The sequence below is a fragment of the Petaurus breviceps genome, unplaced genomic scaffold, assembly GCF_028583685.1.
Source record: "Petaurus breviceps papuanus isolate PSGF00001 unplaced genomic scaffold, PetGlider_PUasm1.0 229, whole genome shotgun sequence".
NCBI lineage: Eukaryota > Metazoa > Chordata > Mammalia > Diprotodontia > Petauridae > Petaurus > Petaurus breviceps.
The window spans coordinates 8,812,117-8,830,630 of record NW_027185903.1 but is presented as its reverse complement, the minus strand read 5'-3'; the positions used below and the strand labels follow the sequence as shown (position 1 = coordinate 8,830,630).

General features: G+C 40.4%; 1 protein-coding gene across 3 annotated transcripts in view; it reads right to left on the bottom strand.

Moving 5' to 3' along the window:
- The window catches only part of EGFLAM (EGF like, fibronectin type III and laminin G domains), a 167,248-nt gene that overhangs the window by 23,162 nt on the left and 125,572 nt on the right, over positions 1–18,514 (bottom strand). For 2 of the 3 annotated variants that reach the window (XM_069096177.1, XM_069096178.1), the window contains 2 exons: positions 14,731–14,911; positions 3,001–3,079 (listed from right to left, as the gene is read on the bottom strand). In XM_069096177.1, coding sequence (XP_068952278.1) covers positions 3,001–3,079; positions 14,731–14,911 — 260 coding nt within the window. Of the gene's footprint in view, positions 1–3,000; positions 3,080–8,322; positions 8,587–14,730; positions 14,912–18,514 lie in introns of those variants that run through there. The other variant, XM_069096179.1, reaches the window with a different exon arrangement.

Sequence of the window (18,514 nt, the reverse complement as noted above, 5' to 3'; positions counted from 1 at the left end):
TGTGTGATATTCCTCCTAGATTGCTGGTTTTGTAAGGGTAGTAGGAATAACAGCTTATCAAACTTTGAGTCTGCCCCTGTGCCTAGAACTATCCTATGCACACAGTGAAGGCTTGTTGCTGTTGTTCGGTTATTTCAGCTCTGTCTGGCTCTTCATGACCCTATCTAGGGTGTTTTTGACAGAGATATGGGAATGGTTTACCATGCCCTTCTCCAGCTCATTTTACAGATGAGGAACTAAGGCAAGCAGGGTTAAGTGACGTGCCCAGGGTCACACAGCTACTAAGTGTCTAAAGTCACATTTGAACTCAGGAAGAGGAGTCTCCCTGATTCTGCTTCTTAATGAATGAGTTTATTTAGATAAGTAGGATGGCATGTAGAAAACTGAGACTGGAGAGGGAAGGATGACAATAGGATGCAGCCCAGTTTGGCTGAAATACAGAATATATAAAGGGTATACTATGACATAACATAACATAGGAAAGGAAGGTTAGACTGAGATTGGGAAAGGCTGAGTTAGTTTTTATTTTATTCAGTAACGACAACAACAATAATGCATTAATATAATGCTTTAAGGTTTATTGAGCCCTTTCCTCAAAGCAACCCATGGGTAGTGTAACTATTATCTTTACAGATAAGGAAACTGAGGCACTGATAGGTTAAGTGCAATTTACAGATTTCCATACGTGTAGCGGTGTCTGGGGTGGGACCTGAACCCAGGCTACCTGACTGAGTAATGAGGAGTTACTGAAGTTCTTTGAGCCCTAGAATGATCAGAGATGTGCACTTCTTCAGCAGTGTGAAGGAGGAATTTCAAAGGGGACACGCTGATGAGTTAGAAGGCTGTGAGGATGCTCCAGAGGAGAAGAAATGAGAGCCTGAGTTAGGGAAGCGTCATTAGGCAGGGAAAGGAGGAGATTAAAAAAAGATGGCACTTGTGAACTCCTCAGACTGCCCTTATCCTAGAGGGTATACGTATTTAAACAGGAGACAAAGTCCCATCATACAATGGCTCAATTCTATGGATTAGTAAGCACACCAAGGAGATTTCTCAGTTGATCAGGGAAGGCAGAATCATTGGTTTTAGTTTATAAGGACCTCTAGTTCAATGCCCTCATTTTACAGATTAGGAAACTGAGGTCTGAGAGGTAGAGAGAATGGCCCAACATTAGAAGACCACAAATGGGTCCTTCACTATGCCATAAGCAGAAGCTAGGTCAGATTTCTAAAGGAGTAGCATGTAGAATTGATCCCTAAATGGGTATCTGTGGGGCCAAACAAGCTGGTCTTCTACTACTGGCCTTAAGGGTAGATGAGGCACCAGACTTTGTGATATTTCTGGAGTAGCAGACTAAGTTAGAGCCCTAATATCTCCTATCCACTGCATAATTTGTGAAATTGCGCTAAATTCTACCATCAAAATGTTTTTTAGTTTACTTTTATCCTGCCTGTTAAAATGCAAATAACCCTGGGAGAGGGGATATTTTATTCATTGGAAAAGACATTGGAATTGGAGTCAGAGACTCATTCTGCCTTTGTCATTTATTACTTGTGTGACCACGAGCAAATCATTTATTTATTTACTTACTTTGCTTTTTGGAGGGGGCAAGGCAGAGCATTTGGGGTTAAGTGACTTGCCCAAGGTCACACAGCTAGAAAGTGTTGAGTGTCTGAGGCCAGATTTGAATTTAGGTCCTCCTGACTCCAGGGCTGGTGCTCTATTCAGTGCACCACCTAGACACCCCAAGAGCAAATTATTTTGATATCTTTTGACCTGTTTCCTCATGTGTAAAATGAAGGGTGAGACTAGATAGGTAGGTCCTTTCAGTTATAGCAATCCAAGGTTCTGTTATTTATATGTTAACAGAGAGTGGAGATCTGGATACAACATATGGTGAAGGCAGGGTACTGTGGGAGACTGAGAGCGATGGGGACCCATCAAGGTGGGAGGAGTGGAGGAAAGGGTACAAGGAAGCAAAGCAGAAGATATGAGTGGTACCTTGGTGGCAAAAGCCCAGGTAAACAGGGTGTGTATGGGAGGGGGACATATGAGTTGTGCCAAATCAATAGGAATTGCTGCGGCCATAGTTCTAATAGAAAGTAGTGTATGTTGGGACTTGAGGTCCTCCTGAGAGGAATCCTAAATCACTAGGTAAGGATGACCACTGGATTCACTGCCAATTTAAAGCTTCACTACCTAGAGCCTGAGGTCGCTGCTCCCTGGCTCTGATGATCAGACAGGCATGAAGTTTGGTTTGTTTTCCTAATCATGGTCACAGAGCTTGGTCATACCTGCTTCCATGTCCAGTTCCCTTGGTGGCCAATAGTGTGTATTTGGGAAGACAACTGGCCTGGGTCAGGACTGCAGCCTGCAGCTGGGGAGTGATCTGATTCATGACCTTCACTTCATTCTTTCCCTAAGCTTACTGTAGCCCAGAGCCTAAATACTACCACAGAGGCTATATCACCACTTATCCCAGTCTCACAGACCAGAGATTACTTTTCTTTTGTTTGTTTTAAGATTGTTAAGAGGTTTCCCCCCTCCTCTGAAAGGCTTAATCAGATAATTTTAGCATCCTAATAGTGAAAGGATGAGAAGGGTAAAAGCCCTTGAAATCCCTGCTCAGAAATCCCTCAGAAGCTTTATCACTAGGAGAATTAAAATTCAGTTACAATTCAGTAAATACCTACTATGTGCTGGGCACCATGCACAGGGACAGAAATAGCCTCTGCCCTCAAGGAGTTTATAGTCTACTGGCCGGAAATAATGAGTACAGAGATGAGTAGATACAAAATATATGCAAAAGAAATTCAAAATAACTGGGGAAGTCATTAACAACTGAGGAAATGAGGAAAGGCCCTACTGTCATTCTCCAGGTAGCACTGGAGTTGAGTCCTTAAAAGAAGCTAAGGATTCCAAAAGGCAGAGGTGAGGAGAGAGCTCATTCCAGGCATGGCAGACAGCTGGGAGAGGAAACCAAGGCCTCTAGAGACCCAATACCTTTTGAGGATATCTGGATTGTCGTAGGTGAGGTAACTCCTGCCAATAAACTGTGGGATCTCGATGGCTTCTGTGATAGCTGGGAGAAAACAGAATTGAGGTGAGATGGATGTGTAATTCTAAGAAATGGCACTAGATCAGCACACAAATACTGTAGACCCAAGAGTTAACCTTAAGGTAGGAAAATTAAAAAAAAAAATCAGTTGGGGATAATCTGACATTAAGCAACTCCTCTCTCTTGGCAGCACATTTATTCTGTCTCATCAGCTTCCCCCATCCTGGATGCCTCGTATTAGTATGTCCTGATTGGTTCTTTCTCCCTATTGGTCAATCAGCTTTAGCTAAACAGCACTATGCTAACTGCCACCTCTCTGGGTTTGCATGCATGTATCACTGACCACTCTTTGGACAGACCAAGTCTCTCTGGCGAGAGCTCACTGTGTATAATCTATCAAAACCAGGCCTGTTCAAAATCATTCTTTGAGGTCAAGGAGCAGGTCTCAGGCCATATGTTGAGTATCTGGGGGGAAACCTGGCTCTTCTCCCAGGCAGGAAGACAAAATAATCCCCATTGGCCTATTAGGACTTTTTCTTTAGGATCAGTACAGGTTCTCCAAAAGATTAGCTGGGGGAAGATGCATTATTGTTCTTTGTGGAAGCCTGGCTTTAGAAAGGAGCCGGCTGACCTGCAGCATCCACCCAGGCAGTAATGGGAGATTCTGGGCTGTGCTACCAGTGACTCAGAAAAGGGGCTGGGAAGAAAGACAAAAGAAAAGGAAAAGAAATCAGGAGTGAAGAAAAAGGAGTAGGAAAAAGCCAACAGGGGTGGCTAGGTGGCGCCAGCCCTGGAGTCAGGAGGACCTGGGTTCGGATCTGGCCTCAGACATTTAACACAAAAATAGCTGTGTGACCTTGGGCAAGTCACTTAACCCCAATTGCCCTTCCAAAAAGCAAGAAGAAAAAAAAGCCAACAAAAGAGAGGTTGGTAAAGGAGAACAGTAGAAAAAAGAATGGAGAGCAGAAATCATGCAAATGAAGGGGAAGACAGGAAAAGTCAAGGAAGAGAAAAAGCAGATAAAGGACAAAAGAGGCAGAGAAATAAGAGAGAGAATGACATCAAAAAGAAAGGCAAAGGAGGGAGAAGAGGGGAGGTAGAGGAGAGAAAGGTAGGCAGAAAAATGGAGGAAGGCTGAACAGAGGAAAATGTAAAAATATGAGAAGGAAGTAGGATGGAAAAGGAAAAGGAAAGAAATGAGGGGAAACAGAGAAGGGCAGAGGGGGAAGGGAGACAGTGAAAGAGAGAGAGAGTCAGGTAGACAAAGAGGGAGGCAGAGACAGAGGCAGACAGAGAAAGATGTAGAGAGAGAGACTAGACCAAGGAGGAAAGAAAAAATAAAATACTTAGAATCACAAGCATCTTGTTTCAGATAATTGATGATGAAAGAAAAGAAGGGCAAGAATATTCCGGCTCTGACCCAATCTTTCAAAATGAACTGAACTAAACATAAACCAAGGGGCCCCTGCCCAGTTCTGGCTTGCCCCCAGGGTGAGTTTTACAGCCATGCCAGATCCCTGCTGTTGTTGGCCAGGGATGCTAAGTCCAGGGCCAAGAGACCTTCTCCTGGACTTCTTTAAATGGTCTGAACATACTTGTCACACACCAGCCCTGCACAGAGAGGCTTAAAAATGCAGGCTTGAGGATTAGAGCTCAGAGTTCAGCTGTCTGCTGATCCCCAAGGCAAGGCAGGCTGTTCCTTGGGTTCTGCTCAGAGGCAAATGTGCTTTCTCTTTAAGTGAGGCCTGCTCAGGAAGGAATGAGCAGGAAGGGCAGCTCCATTGGTGGAGATATAGGTAGGCAGGTATAAGAGCTGATATGAATGGCTCCTGGACAGCCAACCCCAGACTTCAAAAGGGAGTGTGCTTGTGTTTGCTGGGTCGAGGGGAGGGTGGGGTAACTCTGGAGAGAGGTTTTCCCAAATAACCCTCTCCTTGCAGGACCTATTATACTTACTGTTGAGGCAGTAATTCCCACACTCTGCAGGGAGCCAGCATAAAACAAAATAAGGAGAGTCAGAACCTCAGTTATTGGAATATCATGTGATAGTAGCTAGTCTCATATCCCTCTGAGTTCGCAGGCAAGAGCCCTAATATTACTGCCATGTGGGTCAGGGGTAACAAACATACTATCTATGGCTCCAACATTCTCAAGTGTGACCAGAACCAGATTAAAAATATAATTGGGGGGCGGCCAGGTAGCACAGAGAGTAAGAGCACCAGCCCCAGTGTCAGGATGACCCAGGGATCGAATCCGGGCTCAGACACTTAGCACCCACCCAGAAACACCTGGCTGTGTAACCTTGAGCAAGTTACTTAACCCCAAATGCTTAATATATATAATTGGGAAATGTTTAACAAAATAAAATGAAAATACAATACCACACAGATAATGCTAATTTGTTGTTTTCTAAGTCAACATGTGGCCCACAGGTATCGTTTCTATTTGAGTTACACACCACTGATCTATGATGCTGAGGTCAGCTCCAACAGAAATTGTGAGAAGCTTCCTTTTCTCAGCTGATCCCAGCTACCACCCAAGCAGTTTCTGCAAGACTTGACAGTTTGTTGAAGGAACCAACTCAGAAATCCCAGTACTGGAGATGTTAACTGGACATGATTTGCTTGTTCAATTCAACAAACATTTATTAAGCATTTACCCTATGTACAGCACTGTGTTACAAAGACCAAATTAAAAAAAACACCAAAATTCTATTGCTACTGCCCTCAAGTAGTTTACATTCTACTAGCAGACCCCAAGCTCCACCGGTACAATTTCTCTCTGACTAAACCCCTCTAGTCTTGTAAGCACTGTTCCTTGAATAAAGTAGAAGTTTAATAAATATTTGTTGAAATTAATAGTAAAAGATATTCTTTGTGGCACAGCTCTTGCTAAGCTTGTAAAGGATTAATTAATTTATGTAACTCAGGTCTGTATGGAAAAAGTGCAAAAGACAAAGGTGAGTAAATAATAGAATAAAGGAAATAATCCATGACATCTGGCTCCTTTTTTTTTTCCTGACTTCTTAGGTGTCAAAATTATCTGAGTAGCAAATGAATTTTCAAGGGATCGTAGGTTTACATTATATTGTAGTGAATAAAGTATAGGTGGACTCTTTCTGACATAAAAGGTAGAAATCAATTGATAAATCTATCAACAAATATTTATTAAGTACTTACCATATGCCTGGCTCTTTATACTAGAGACTGGGGACCTAAGTACAAATTATGTGTCTGAGGAATATGCTTTGTATGCAGTAGATGTGGTGAATCATGGATTAATCATGGAATTTCAGAGTTAGAAGAGACCTTAGAATTATCTCCTGCAGAGTTATGTAACATTTTTGTAAATCAAGTCATTTTACATTGACTAGGCAAGCTGGCTACTTCATAGAATTAATGCAGTTAGAAAGGTCCTTGGAGGCCATCAACTTCCCTCTCAATGCAGACATTCCCTTTTTAACATCCCTGGACAGATGGTCAGATCTGCCCCTCACCCCCACCCCCACCCACTTCCAGTGACAGAATTCTCAAGTTCATGAGGCAGCCCATTCTAATTTTGGACAGCTCTAAATATTAGGAATATTCCTTTAATGAGACAAGAACGACTTCCCTGTAACTTCCACCCATTAATCCTAGTTCTGTACTTCAAAGCTACAAAGAATTAATTTAATTCTTCCACATTTGTCAATTCTCATATTTAAAGGGAGTGGTCATGGTCCCCCTTCCTCTATTCCAGTATTCTCTCTTTAACTTAAAACATCCTTCAACTGTTTAATACGTGAATATTTTTATAATCAATATATGTGTGAATTTTTTATAATAATCAATGTAGGTGTAATGAATATACTAATAGATTAGATTTTACATTCTCAGGTTGAACTCAGTAAAAAATCTTGTTAACAGAGTAAAATAACTCCTTTCAGGGGTGGGAAAGTTGTGGCCTTAATGTTACATGTGACCCCTCTAGGTCCTTAAGTTCAGCCTTTTGATTGAATCCAAACTTCACAGAACAAATCCCCTTAATAAAAGTATTTGTTCTATAAAACTTGGACTCAGTCAAAAGGTTGCACCCAAGGACCTAAAAGGCCACCTGTGACCTCGCAGCTGTGGATTCCGCACCTCTGATATATTTTTATCTGGGACCCACCTGCATTGGAGCTATTTTTCCTTGTTATTTAGTTGTTTTCTGTCATTTCTGACTCTTTCTGGGAAAGATACTAGAGTGGTTTGCCATTTTTCCTTCTCCAGTTCATTTGACAGATGGAGAAACTGATGTAATCAAGGTTAAGTGATTTTCCCAGGATCACACAGCTAGTAAGTGCCTGAGACCACATTTGAACTCAGGTCTTCCTGACTCCAGGCCTGGCACTCTAGCCACTGTCTACCCAGCTGCCTTATTTTTCTTACACTTAAAAAACCCCTATTGCACCTAGAAATGTGATGCGAAACTATTCAATACAAGCAGAAGCTTATTGTCCACATCAGGAATACCATCACTCTGCTGGATCAGCCTGATTAGGGCATGATCAGATCTTTTCACAGAGAGCATAATGAAGGACCCAATCATGCCTTTCTGAGCCACTTCAGTGCAGCTTGAAGGACTAGCTTAGGGCACTGTCTTAGGGGCAGCCAGTGGAGCAACACCTCCACCTAGTGGTCATCTATGGTACTACCTACTCCTAAAACATCCAAAGAAGTGTCCCTGAGGGGCACAGGAGAACAAAAAGGGATGGGATTATTCTGATTGCTTTCTCAAGTGACCTTGTGATCAACTAACGCCACTCTTCCAAGTGACTCATAAACTTATGGTGTGATATGAGAAAAACCCTAGATGCTGGGGAGGGATTTACTGGAGTGTCCAGGACGGGCTGGGTCATTTGTCATTGCAAAGGATTTGAGAGCATCCCTACAGATGGGATTCTGGGTTTTGTGCACTCATTGGACCGCTTGCCTACAAATCTCTATCTCCTTCTCTATTTTTAGGCTCACTTCTTTGGTCTTAGAGAGCCACTTGTTAGAATACAAGAGTTCTATCTAGTAAGGGTGATATATTAACCTCGTAGCCTCTGATACCTAGGACTTAGAATAGATAAATTTATATATGGGAAAGGAAAGGGCAAGTTCTGAAAATTAGGAAATGTAGGGTGGGGTAAGGCTCAGGGAGGAGGTAAGAAAGAGGAAAAATGTTTAGTTTTCCTAGGGCTGGCCCTGATCTCTAATGAAGTACAAGGAGCTTTCATCTGACTAAAAGATCCTTTGACTTACCTTCTCACATACACCCCCTCCCAGAGGAGCAGTGCTGTGGGGACCTCCTCTTACGCGACTGTCAGGAAGCTTCGGACATAAAGTCAGGTGGCAAGGAATGCTTGCTGCCTCTCCCTATGATCCTATTTCGGTTCTGGTTCTCCCAGATGCCCCTATAGCTGATCCTTGGGGGTCAACAATGGAAAATCCCATAACTCCCCCTAGTGACTTTGGTAATGGGGACCAGCTATAGTATGTCTCCTTTGGTGGGCTCCTGCTATCTCCTCTGCAGAGAAGTTTGGGGTTTCCCTGATCATCTGCCTGAGGTTTCCTCTAGCCAGCAGGAGGTTAGAATATGAGGTCCAGTCACTCATCCTTAGGGACACAGTCTCTTGCCAGATGCCAGATGCTGTATGGGGAAGATGCCAGAAACTCTTCCCAAGAGGAATCTAACTTTTTATTCAAGAAGGCATCTCTTTCAGTTGTCTTCTTAATGTGATTGCACATTCCACTGGGCTAAGAACTGCTATAATTTGTTAAGTTTTTATTGGGAATTAAACAGTAAAGAAACAGTGTATTCTGAATTTCAATTTGTCATTAGATTGGAATGGGAGGAAAACCCCCTCAAACCTCTAAAATTTATATTTTTATATTTTACTCAGCAGGAGGGCCCTGCTGAGTAAGACTGGGATTGCTTTCAAGATTTCAGAGAAATGTGGTGGGAAAGACTTGTCCTCCCAAATTTCAGCCTCAAAGATCTGCATGTGCCCTAATAAATCCTTACTTTCCATAATAACTGAATGTTGGTAGTAAATACATATATACACACGTATATATGTATATACACATGTAAATGTATATGTGCACATTAATATGCACACATGCATAACACACATAACATGTATGTACATTTAAGGTTTGTAAAGTGCTCTGCATGCATTATCTCAATGAGCTCTTACACTGAGACAGGTAATAGAAGTATTATTATTGCTATTTTATAAAGGAGGAAAACAAGGCTCAGAGGAATTAAATGACTTGCCTATGGTCATACAACTAGTAAATGTCAAAATCAGGATTCAAGCCCAAGTATCTTTTGACTTCAAGTCCACTACTCACAAATTTATTTAAACCAGTAGAATGTAAACTGCTTGCGGACAGGGGCTGTCTTTTTGCATATATTTACATCCTTAGCACTTAGTGTAGTGTCTAGCACATAATAAGCACTTAGTAAATTTTTGTTGCTTTGCTTATTATTTTTCTTCCTTACTGGTAATGTAAACATTTAGCAAAGGGAAGAAGGAAAAAAAAGGAAGGAGGGAAAGAGGGAAATTTTGTTGCTTTGCTTATTATTTTTCTTCCTTACTGGTAATGCAAACGTTTAGCAAAGGGAAGAAGGAAAAAAAGGAAGGAGGGAAAGAGGGAAGGGAGGAAGAGAGGAAGAAAGAAGAGAAGGAGGTGGAGGAGGAGGAAAAGAATAAAGGAAGGATGGAGTAAGGGAGGGAGGAAGGAAGGACAGGAAGGAGGAAGGAAGTACTAGAAAGAAGGAAAAAAGGAAGGAAAGATGGAAGATCTTTAAGGGAACAGGATTATTGCTTGGCAATGATGGAAGGATAATAATAGATAATGGAGGGCAGGGAGAACTACTAAAATATTATTTTTTGCTCCTATTATCTCCACTGAGAATAACATTTTTTAGACTAAGCAATATTCAAATAGATAGATCTATGATCTCATCCATTTGGCCACACATTCCATCCATATAAACCACAACTCTGGCATATGGGTCACCAGTTCTTAATAACCATTCAACTATTTTGGGGGGATATTAATATTATTTCTGACTTTTTCTATCATTTTAGTGTCTTCACCTCCCTTAAACATCTTGTCAAATAATCTCCATTGTGACACTTTCAGGATTGTGACATTTTCAGCACAGATTTCCTCAGGTTGCATTTAGTATTGTCCAGCTGTTCTTGCTAATTCTGTTTTCTTAAGTGCCATTTGTACTGCCTCACATACCAGCTCGTTTTCAAGGTGTTAGGGTCCCAAATGTGGTGCTTCTGCTGCATGGATGATGGAAATTGATTTAATAAATGTTGAAAATTTTTTTCCACATGCCATCTCTTTGTTATACTCCTGACAGTTTAATCTACGAATAGTTTTGGGAATGATGTGTTTTAGTAGCATCTTATGGTAAGTTTTCTACAAACTTTTTTTTTCATCTCCACTGCTTCTCAGTGTTTTATGAGGTTCATAATTGTCTACCATCCTCTTCCATTGTTTTAAAAGTTAATTTTAATTCTAAAGTATCTCTCAGCTTGGCAATTGTTTGCTGTCTAAAGTGGTTTCTGGGGTCTTTTGTTCTACCTGTTGTGGTTACTGTTTGTCAACAGTTCATTTGTTAGAAATAGTGATGATCGTGGACAATTTTTTTTCTGTTTTCCAGTTTTTTGCACCAAAAGCTTATTTGAGTAGGTTAGGTTAAAGTTTTTGCAATTGAATGTCTTCTTTTTATCATTATCTTCTCTTCTAATTTGGTGTTGATTTTTTTTTTTTTACCTTTGTTTCTATTATATAGAGACAGTAGACTCTACAATGGATCCCTTATCAATAACTAGATTTTCCCTATTTGTTAAGATATAGTCAATTAATTTTGTGTGTGTGTGCATGTTGTTTGGCATTCAACATGTACAGAGCCTTCTAACTCTCTTTGGTAACAGCTATTTATGACATATAGGTGTGAGACTCCTGAGTAGTTTATAAGTCTTTGGTCTCTTTTGTTCCTTACATCTGAACTATATTTTCCAATGTGTTTTTCACTATTTACCCCTGAACCTAGCTTTGCATGGAAGTTACTGATAAAGTAGACATTGACTTGGTTTGGAGGATCTTCTTAAGTTCACTGAATTTCTCAATTTCTTCGGTGGCATTCTTTTTGCATATAGATATCATGGGTATTCTAAGATGATATGACCTACTGTCCTGTGAGATAATATCTCCTATTGTCTTGGGGCCCACAATGAAACCAACTTCTTTGTCTTTCCAAGGCAACTTTATGACCCATTCTTCCATTTAATTATGATTTTCTTTTGTCTTGCAGTTTTGTTTATTGTAAAGATGTCAGTATTGACACAGGTGAGTCCCTCCAGTAATATGTCCATCTTTCAGTCATTGAACAAAGATCTCACATAGAATTTTTCAGTCAGCACACATTTTTGTGATTTTAACACCCTCTACAGTTTTCTCCAAGGTCGTCATCTGCCACTGTGCAAGTGAAAGGGACCATGGAGGAATGAGGGCTATTTAATTTTTTTTCTTTGTTGCATCAATTGCAATGGCTAAAGAGATCATTGCAGTAGTTGAGGGAAACCTAGAGGTGATAAGTCTCTTCTATTGTCAGCTAGTAAATGGGAATATTTAGCCTGAAGAAGGAAAGGATGTGATAGGTATCTTCAAGAATTTGAAAGATTATGTCGTAGAAGAGGGATTACAACTGTTTGCTTTGGTCCCAAAATGCAGAAGTTGGAGCAATAAATGTATCTCATAAATTTGGTTCTACATAGGAAAGCTCTAAACAGAGCTGTCCAGAGTGAAACGGGCTGCTTTGGGAGGTAGTAAGCAACCCTCACTGTCGATGTTTAAGAAGAGTCTAGATGGCTACTTGTCAGAGATGTGCGTGCATGTGTGTGTGTATGTGTGCGTGTGTGTGTGTGTGTGTGTGTGTGTGTGTGTGTTGGGGTAGGGATAGGGAATTCCAACTCACACACATTTTGGACTAGATAGTCTCTGAAGTGCTTTTTCTGGGATTTTGTGATTTTTAAATGAAACAGCTTCTTTCTCAACCAATCAATTAAAAAGTATTTTATTTAATGCCAACTTTAGGCACATGATAATAGCTTACTAATGTTACTATAGCCATAAATTTTACTGTTGGAATATTCTTTCCTATATAAATTCTATCTCCAGATACTGACTTAAAAGTGAAAAATTCTAATGGTTCACCTGGAGGGTAGGTAGTACAAAGACTGGAAGAAAGCTGTCAACAGTCCCAGTCAGAACCCTGGCCCCTGCTAATTCTCTCATGCCATGCTTAAAGAGGGTAGGAATGATGAGATGCAAACTGCCATGGATATAAACAAGCCCTCCTGGTGATGGCGGACTGATAAAAGATGACTTTGCTAGCTGCAGCATTCTCATTTACAAAGTTCAAAGACAGATTCTGTCTGTACAGCAGAGCAGACAGATTCTCCTGCCATGTTTCAAGCATCTGGAAGCTGCTGAGGCAGAGGCCAGGAGGCCATAGATACCCTGCAGATCTCAGCTGCTATTTTGAGGTTTCTCTGACTTTCTCAGGAGGCTCAATCCCAGTAGACAAAAGCTCATAGATGCCTTTCTTAATATGGAATTATGGTGCTATGTGTGTGTGTGTGTGTATACACACACACACACAAAGTATGCTATTTATAATATAAATGCTATATGTTTATATATAATATATACGCAACATGCATATATACACAATATACCGATAAGATACATATATTATGTATATTTATATGTAATACATAAAATATGTATCGATATATTACATGTATGTGCAATATATATATGTATATATATATCCCAACAGGGAAAAAAAAGAGCAGGTTCATAAACTAGGCTTTCATTTATTTTTCCCTTCCAATTTAAGTCAGACACACTTCCTCACATGTAGCACCAGAGTAAACAGCCCTAAAGAATGATAGATTTAGGGGCCGCTAGATGGCTCAGTAAATAGAGCACCAGCCCTGGAGTCAGGAAGAACTGAGTTCAACTCCGGCCTCAGACACTTAACACTTACTAGCCCTGTGACCTTAAGCAAGTCAACCCCAATTTGCCCTGCCTTCCCCTTTCCAAAAGGAAAAAAAAAGAATCATAGGTTTAAAGTTGGAGAATCTCCGAAGTGTCCTTAAAGCCAACCTCCTTATTTTACAGATGAGAAAACTGAGGCACGTAGAAGTTAAGTGATTTGCTCACGGTCACACTTGTGGTAAGTGACAGAGCTGGAATTCTAACCCAAGTCACCTGTCCCCAGTTCTAGCACTCCTCCCATAGTGTGGCACCAGTGGTGACTTTCTTCATTGGTGTTAGCATATTAAAGTACAGGCTGAGCTTTGCTCCAAGGAAGGTTTATGGAATTCAAACATACCTGTAAGAGCTAAATGAATATAATTTTATGGAGCAAAAAATCACTAACGGCAGACTAATGTGAACACAACTTATGAAGGGAACAAGTTGCTGGCTTGAAGCATAAAGGGAGACTAATTTGTCAAAATGCTAATTGAGCTTCCCTGCTGCGTGTCAATAGCTGGCACAGTGGCTGGCCTGGTAGATACACTTGGAGTTTACCAAGTAGTTTTCAAAATACATTAGATGCACAAAATTTCTGTGCTGTTTTCAAAATTTACAAACTCCTATGGTTTTTGTCATTCTCTTTCTTTCAAAAAATCGACTTCTCTATGTGCCATTCCATGTATCACTGGATAAATACAATCTGTGAACCTACATAGTTCTCTACACACAGATTCCCATGAATACCCCTTACGATCAAAAAAGGAAATAGAAAAGAGAGACAGAGTACATTGCATTTGTTTATGAAGTCAGCTGCAAAACTTATTTTCATCCCATACTATTTCTTTTACTTTTTGAGTAAATAGAAACACACAATCCAGTGCTTACTTATTCTCAGGGCTTGTGTCCTATGACCCAGAAATGTCAGCAACTGGTCCATTTACATACAAGTGGCCCATAGGCCACAAGATCTATATTTATGACCATTCCTAGAACTCTGGATAGATAAAGAGATCTGAATAGATAAACAAAGGCAATTGAGAAGGAAATATTTTTGCAGTTTTTTTTTTTATCAAAACCAAGTTATTCAAATCTGAATGGCTCAAAAATATCTTCTAATGAGTGTTTTTTTTTTCTTTTTGTCTGTTTATTAGTGCAGATAATTTTACATTTGGGTCTTCAACAACTCCTAGTAAAAAGGGTATTGAAATTTTAGTTGGTTTTAAATGCCCCAAAATGTTAATATAAAATTTAGTTTCATTAATAGTATACTTAATATTAAAATATTTCTGAAATTGGACAGGGTTGATTAGTAGATTTCCATATAATAGCACCTCTGCTTATAAGTATGGGTTTTATTATATGTTATATCTGTTATGTGTATGGGCTAATTTTGGTCTATGTTCTAAAGGGTCTGCACCCTCCCCCCCATCCCCACCTGCCAGACATACATGCACACATATATACATACATACATACATTTTAATAGCTTCAAATATGTGAAAGGTTATAGTCTTATTCTAACAATAGTTCAATGTCTTTGTTACGCCCTCTCCCCCCAAGCCAAGAAGCTGAGACTTTTACACTATTGGTGTTTACCTTTTTGGCAGTGTTGCCCATCAAAGCCTAAGGGGCAGTCACATTCATACCCATCCTTCTTGGGTCTACAGCTGCCTCCATTGGCACAGGGGGCTCGCACACATGGGTGGGCGGTATTCTCCACATTCACACCAGAAGTAAAATCATGCTTCACATGAATGGTTCTGTCATTGAGGACAATCTTGGAACAAGAAAAAGCAATGAAAGAATTCAGTGGCCCTCTATGTGAGCTTCTAAAACATTACTTAGTACAACTTGGGTCAGGAATTTTGTGATTCTGAGTAACTCTCAGCACCGAGATTAAATATTTCTACCATCTGCTTATATTGACCTCTAACCTGATGGAAATGCAAAAGACAGACTTAAAATCTCACTAATGATAATGTTATGATATGTTATAGAATATATTTAATAGTACATAATACAGCATTAGAATAAAAAGACACCCTCCTGATAAGTCAAATCTCTCCAATCTACAATTCAACGCAATCCAACAAATGTTTATTTAATGCCTACTATGTACCAGGCTCTGAGAAGGGTACCAAGGGATCATTGCAAGAAGGTGGAATGATACAAACCTGGCACTTGGGAAGCTGGTCATATGAGACAAAAACATTTTGATAAAAAAAAAAACTGATACGAGCAAAATATAAGCACAATGGGAGAGTTGTAGGCAAAGTCCTATGAAAAATCTGAAGAAGTAGGGAACTGGGTGGGTCAGGCAAAGGAAGAGAACAATTTTAGCAGTGGGAGTCAGGGAAGGCTTTAAGGAGGACCTGGTGTCTAAGCTGGGCTTTGAAATAAAGGAGCATTTTAGGTGGGGATGTAGGTGAGGAATGTCAGTAGGAGTGAAGTCCTTTGGGGCATGGTGGCCTAAGAAGAGATAAAGAAACTAGGAAGAGAAGGATAAAAAATGGTGTGCAGCCTAGTCTGTATCTCTAGAACATTGAAAAGGGAATAGTATTACATAAACTTAGAAAGACAGGTAGGAGCCAGATTGTAGAGTGGCTTGAAATGCAAAGATAAAAAGGGTCCATGTTTTGTTCAGTAGACAACTGAAGGCTTTTGAGTAGAAAGATAGTGCGGCTGAAGCTCAAAGAGGAGAAAAAAGAGGGGGTAAGAGAACTCAAGTTGGGAGAAAGTTCCAAATGACTTTTTTCTTTTCTAACTTTCCCTATTCTCCTATTTCTGGTACAAAAAGAAAACAGAAATTACTTGGGAATGGACAGAATAGTTCTGAAGCGTATAAGTTGCTGGTGAAGGATGTAAATGGTTTCAACAGCTTCCAAGGCAAGTCAGACTTGGGGATGTCTATGTTTCACATGTGCAAAGGGCAGAGGCAGAAAAAGAAGCATAGTGAGCATTAGGTGTCAGATTACTTGAGCACTGCTATGAAGGATAAATTGGAGAAAGGAGGGATTAGAGTCAAGAAGGCTGATGGGGAGGCCATTCCAACATGATTTACCAATCTACCTTTACAGTCTACCCACATTGCTTTCCCACTGCCATGCCTTTTCTCCTACTGTGACTTTCTAGCATATTCATAGGGCCAGAAATTCTAAAAACTCATATCTTTCATTTCCTTCCCCTTTCCCATGAAGGTTTCTATTAAAGAATGCTTCTGATCTCACATGAAGCGAGGGGAATTCTGAATTGTGACATTCCCCACCTCCAACCCCTAATAAGTGGACACTATTTGTCCATCTATGGGACAGAATGTGTATTTACTTTGAGATAGTAAGGTCACCTCTTAGGGGAACTCAGCAATATGTGTGAACAAGAGTGAACCAATATTACTTCCTGCCCTGAATATGGACTTTGGAAGGCTTGCCTGGGTCCTGGAAGCAGATAACTCAAGCTGAGAGAAAACTTGGAGTCTCTCTTACTTTTATTTTTCTCCTCTTCTTCCCAACTTTCTCCTTCCTTCCAACCTTAATATCAACAGGACAAAAATCTTTCTGAAATTTCCATTCTACAAGCCAGTTATAAAGGGCTATAAAACTGGGTAGAGTTTAGGGGTGGCTATTTAAGCTTCAGGGCAAGAGTGGGGATGAAGGGAGGGGAGGGCAGATGAGAGCCAATAATAATAGAAACAATGGAAGCTTCTCTAAGGAAGTAACAATTTGGAGAGGAATCCAGTATATGCGGAAATGGAAAGAAGGGAAGGAGGAAGCTGTCACAAAGAAATAATGAGACAGATGATGGCTAATCAACTCAGTTATATATAGAGCTAGTCAATCAATAAGCTTGTATTAAGTACTTCTTATGTGCCAGGCCCTTTTTTGAGTGCTGGGAATACAAAGTAAAGTAATAGGCAATGCCCCCTCTCAAGGAACTCACAATCTAATGTGGTAGACAATATGAAAACCAACTGTGTACAAACAAACTATATACAGAATAAATAGGAGATGGAGGGAGGCATGAGCATTAAGAGGAGCAGGAAAGACTTCCTACAGAAGGAGGGATTTTAAATGGGACGTGAAGGAAGCAGAAAAGCCAGGAGGAGGAGATGAGGAGGGAGAGAATGGAAGCCATGGGAATAGCCAGTGAAAATACCCAGAGTCTAGAGATAGAGTGTTGTGTGCAAGAAAAAACACGGAGGCCAGTGTGAAAAAATCTGAAAAGCAGGGAAGGACCAGGTTGTGAAGAGCTTTGAATGTCAAACAAAGGATTTTATATTTGACCCTGTAGTCAATACAGGAGCCCCTGGAGTTTGTTGAGTAGGGGGAATGACATGGTCAGATCTATACTCCTGGAAGATTAGGGATTGTAGCCATCCTAGAACAGCAAACATCTGAGCTAAATGAACACTCATGTTGCTCACTTGTAAAAATAAGTAGGTAGAACCAGATGATCTCCAAGGTCCCTTTCAACCCTTTGAGTCTATTGCTCTTTGTGTCTATGGTTCTAAGGAATCAAGGTGGACTTAAACATTATCATAGGGGCACAGATTTAGAGCTGGAATGGAGTTTAGAAATCTAGTCCAGTATTCTTATTTTATGGATGAGGAAACTCAGGCCCAGCGAGGTAAAGTAGCCTGGCCGTGCCTTGCTCCTGCTTGTTATTTATGCTGTTTGGTTTTCTGCTAAATCTGTGCCTGTGAATTAACTCAGTTATTGCTGCAGAGAGAGTGCATTCTTCTAGCTTAGTGTAATAGGGAAGAGAAGAGATGGAGGAGTAGGTCTGGTGCACAGCATTTCATGCAGGACCAGGTCTCTGTGGCTGAATGGCTTCTGAACCCTCTTTGCAAGGCTCCTTCAACCCTAATTCTTATAAATTCAGGTACATGATTGATATTCTGCAACTACTGAAGAAGGGAAAAAACCCCAAACCCAAAGCCCACCACAGTTCTACAAATTGGCATGTGTCCTGAGTGAACCAAAGAGAAATTCCAGAGAGGAGAATAGAGCCAAGAATAGATTTTAGACTTCCTTCTACTCTTCCCTACTCCCCAGTGTAGGACTTTTTGGACTATACCATGGTCTGCTCTCCTTCTTGAGATATCCCAGGGTCTTTTGGTACATTTGGAGCATATGACACCATCATTGTCCTGAAACAAGTCAGGAGTAGTTGGAGGTGGTATGTTGAGAGAATTTCTAAAAGTTATCTGTAACAGTTAGACATACTTAGATATGCAAAGTCTTGGTCCAGCCTTAAAACTATTTAATCTTATTCAAGTTTAAAATTGCACCAAGATTTTTGGGATGTTCTGTATATACTTTTATCATATTAAGTGGATAGTCAATGCCCCTATTTTTAGAAAAGGTTTTTAGTATAAATTAGT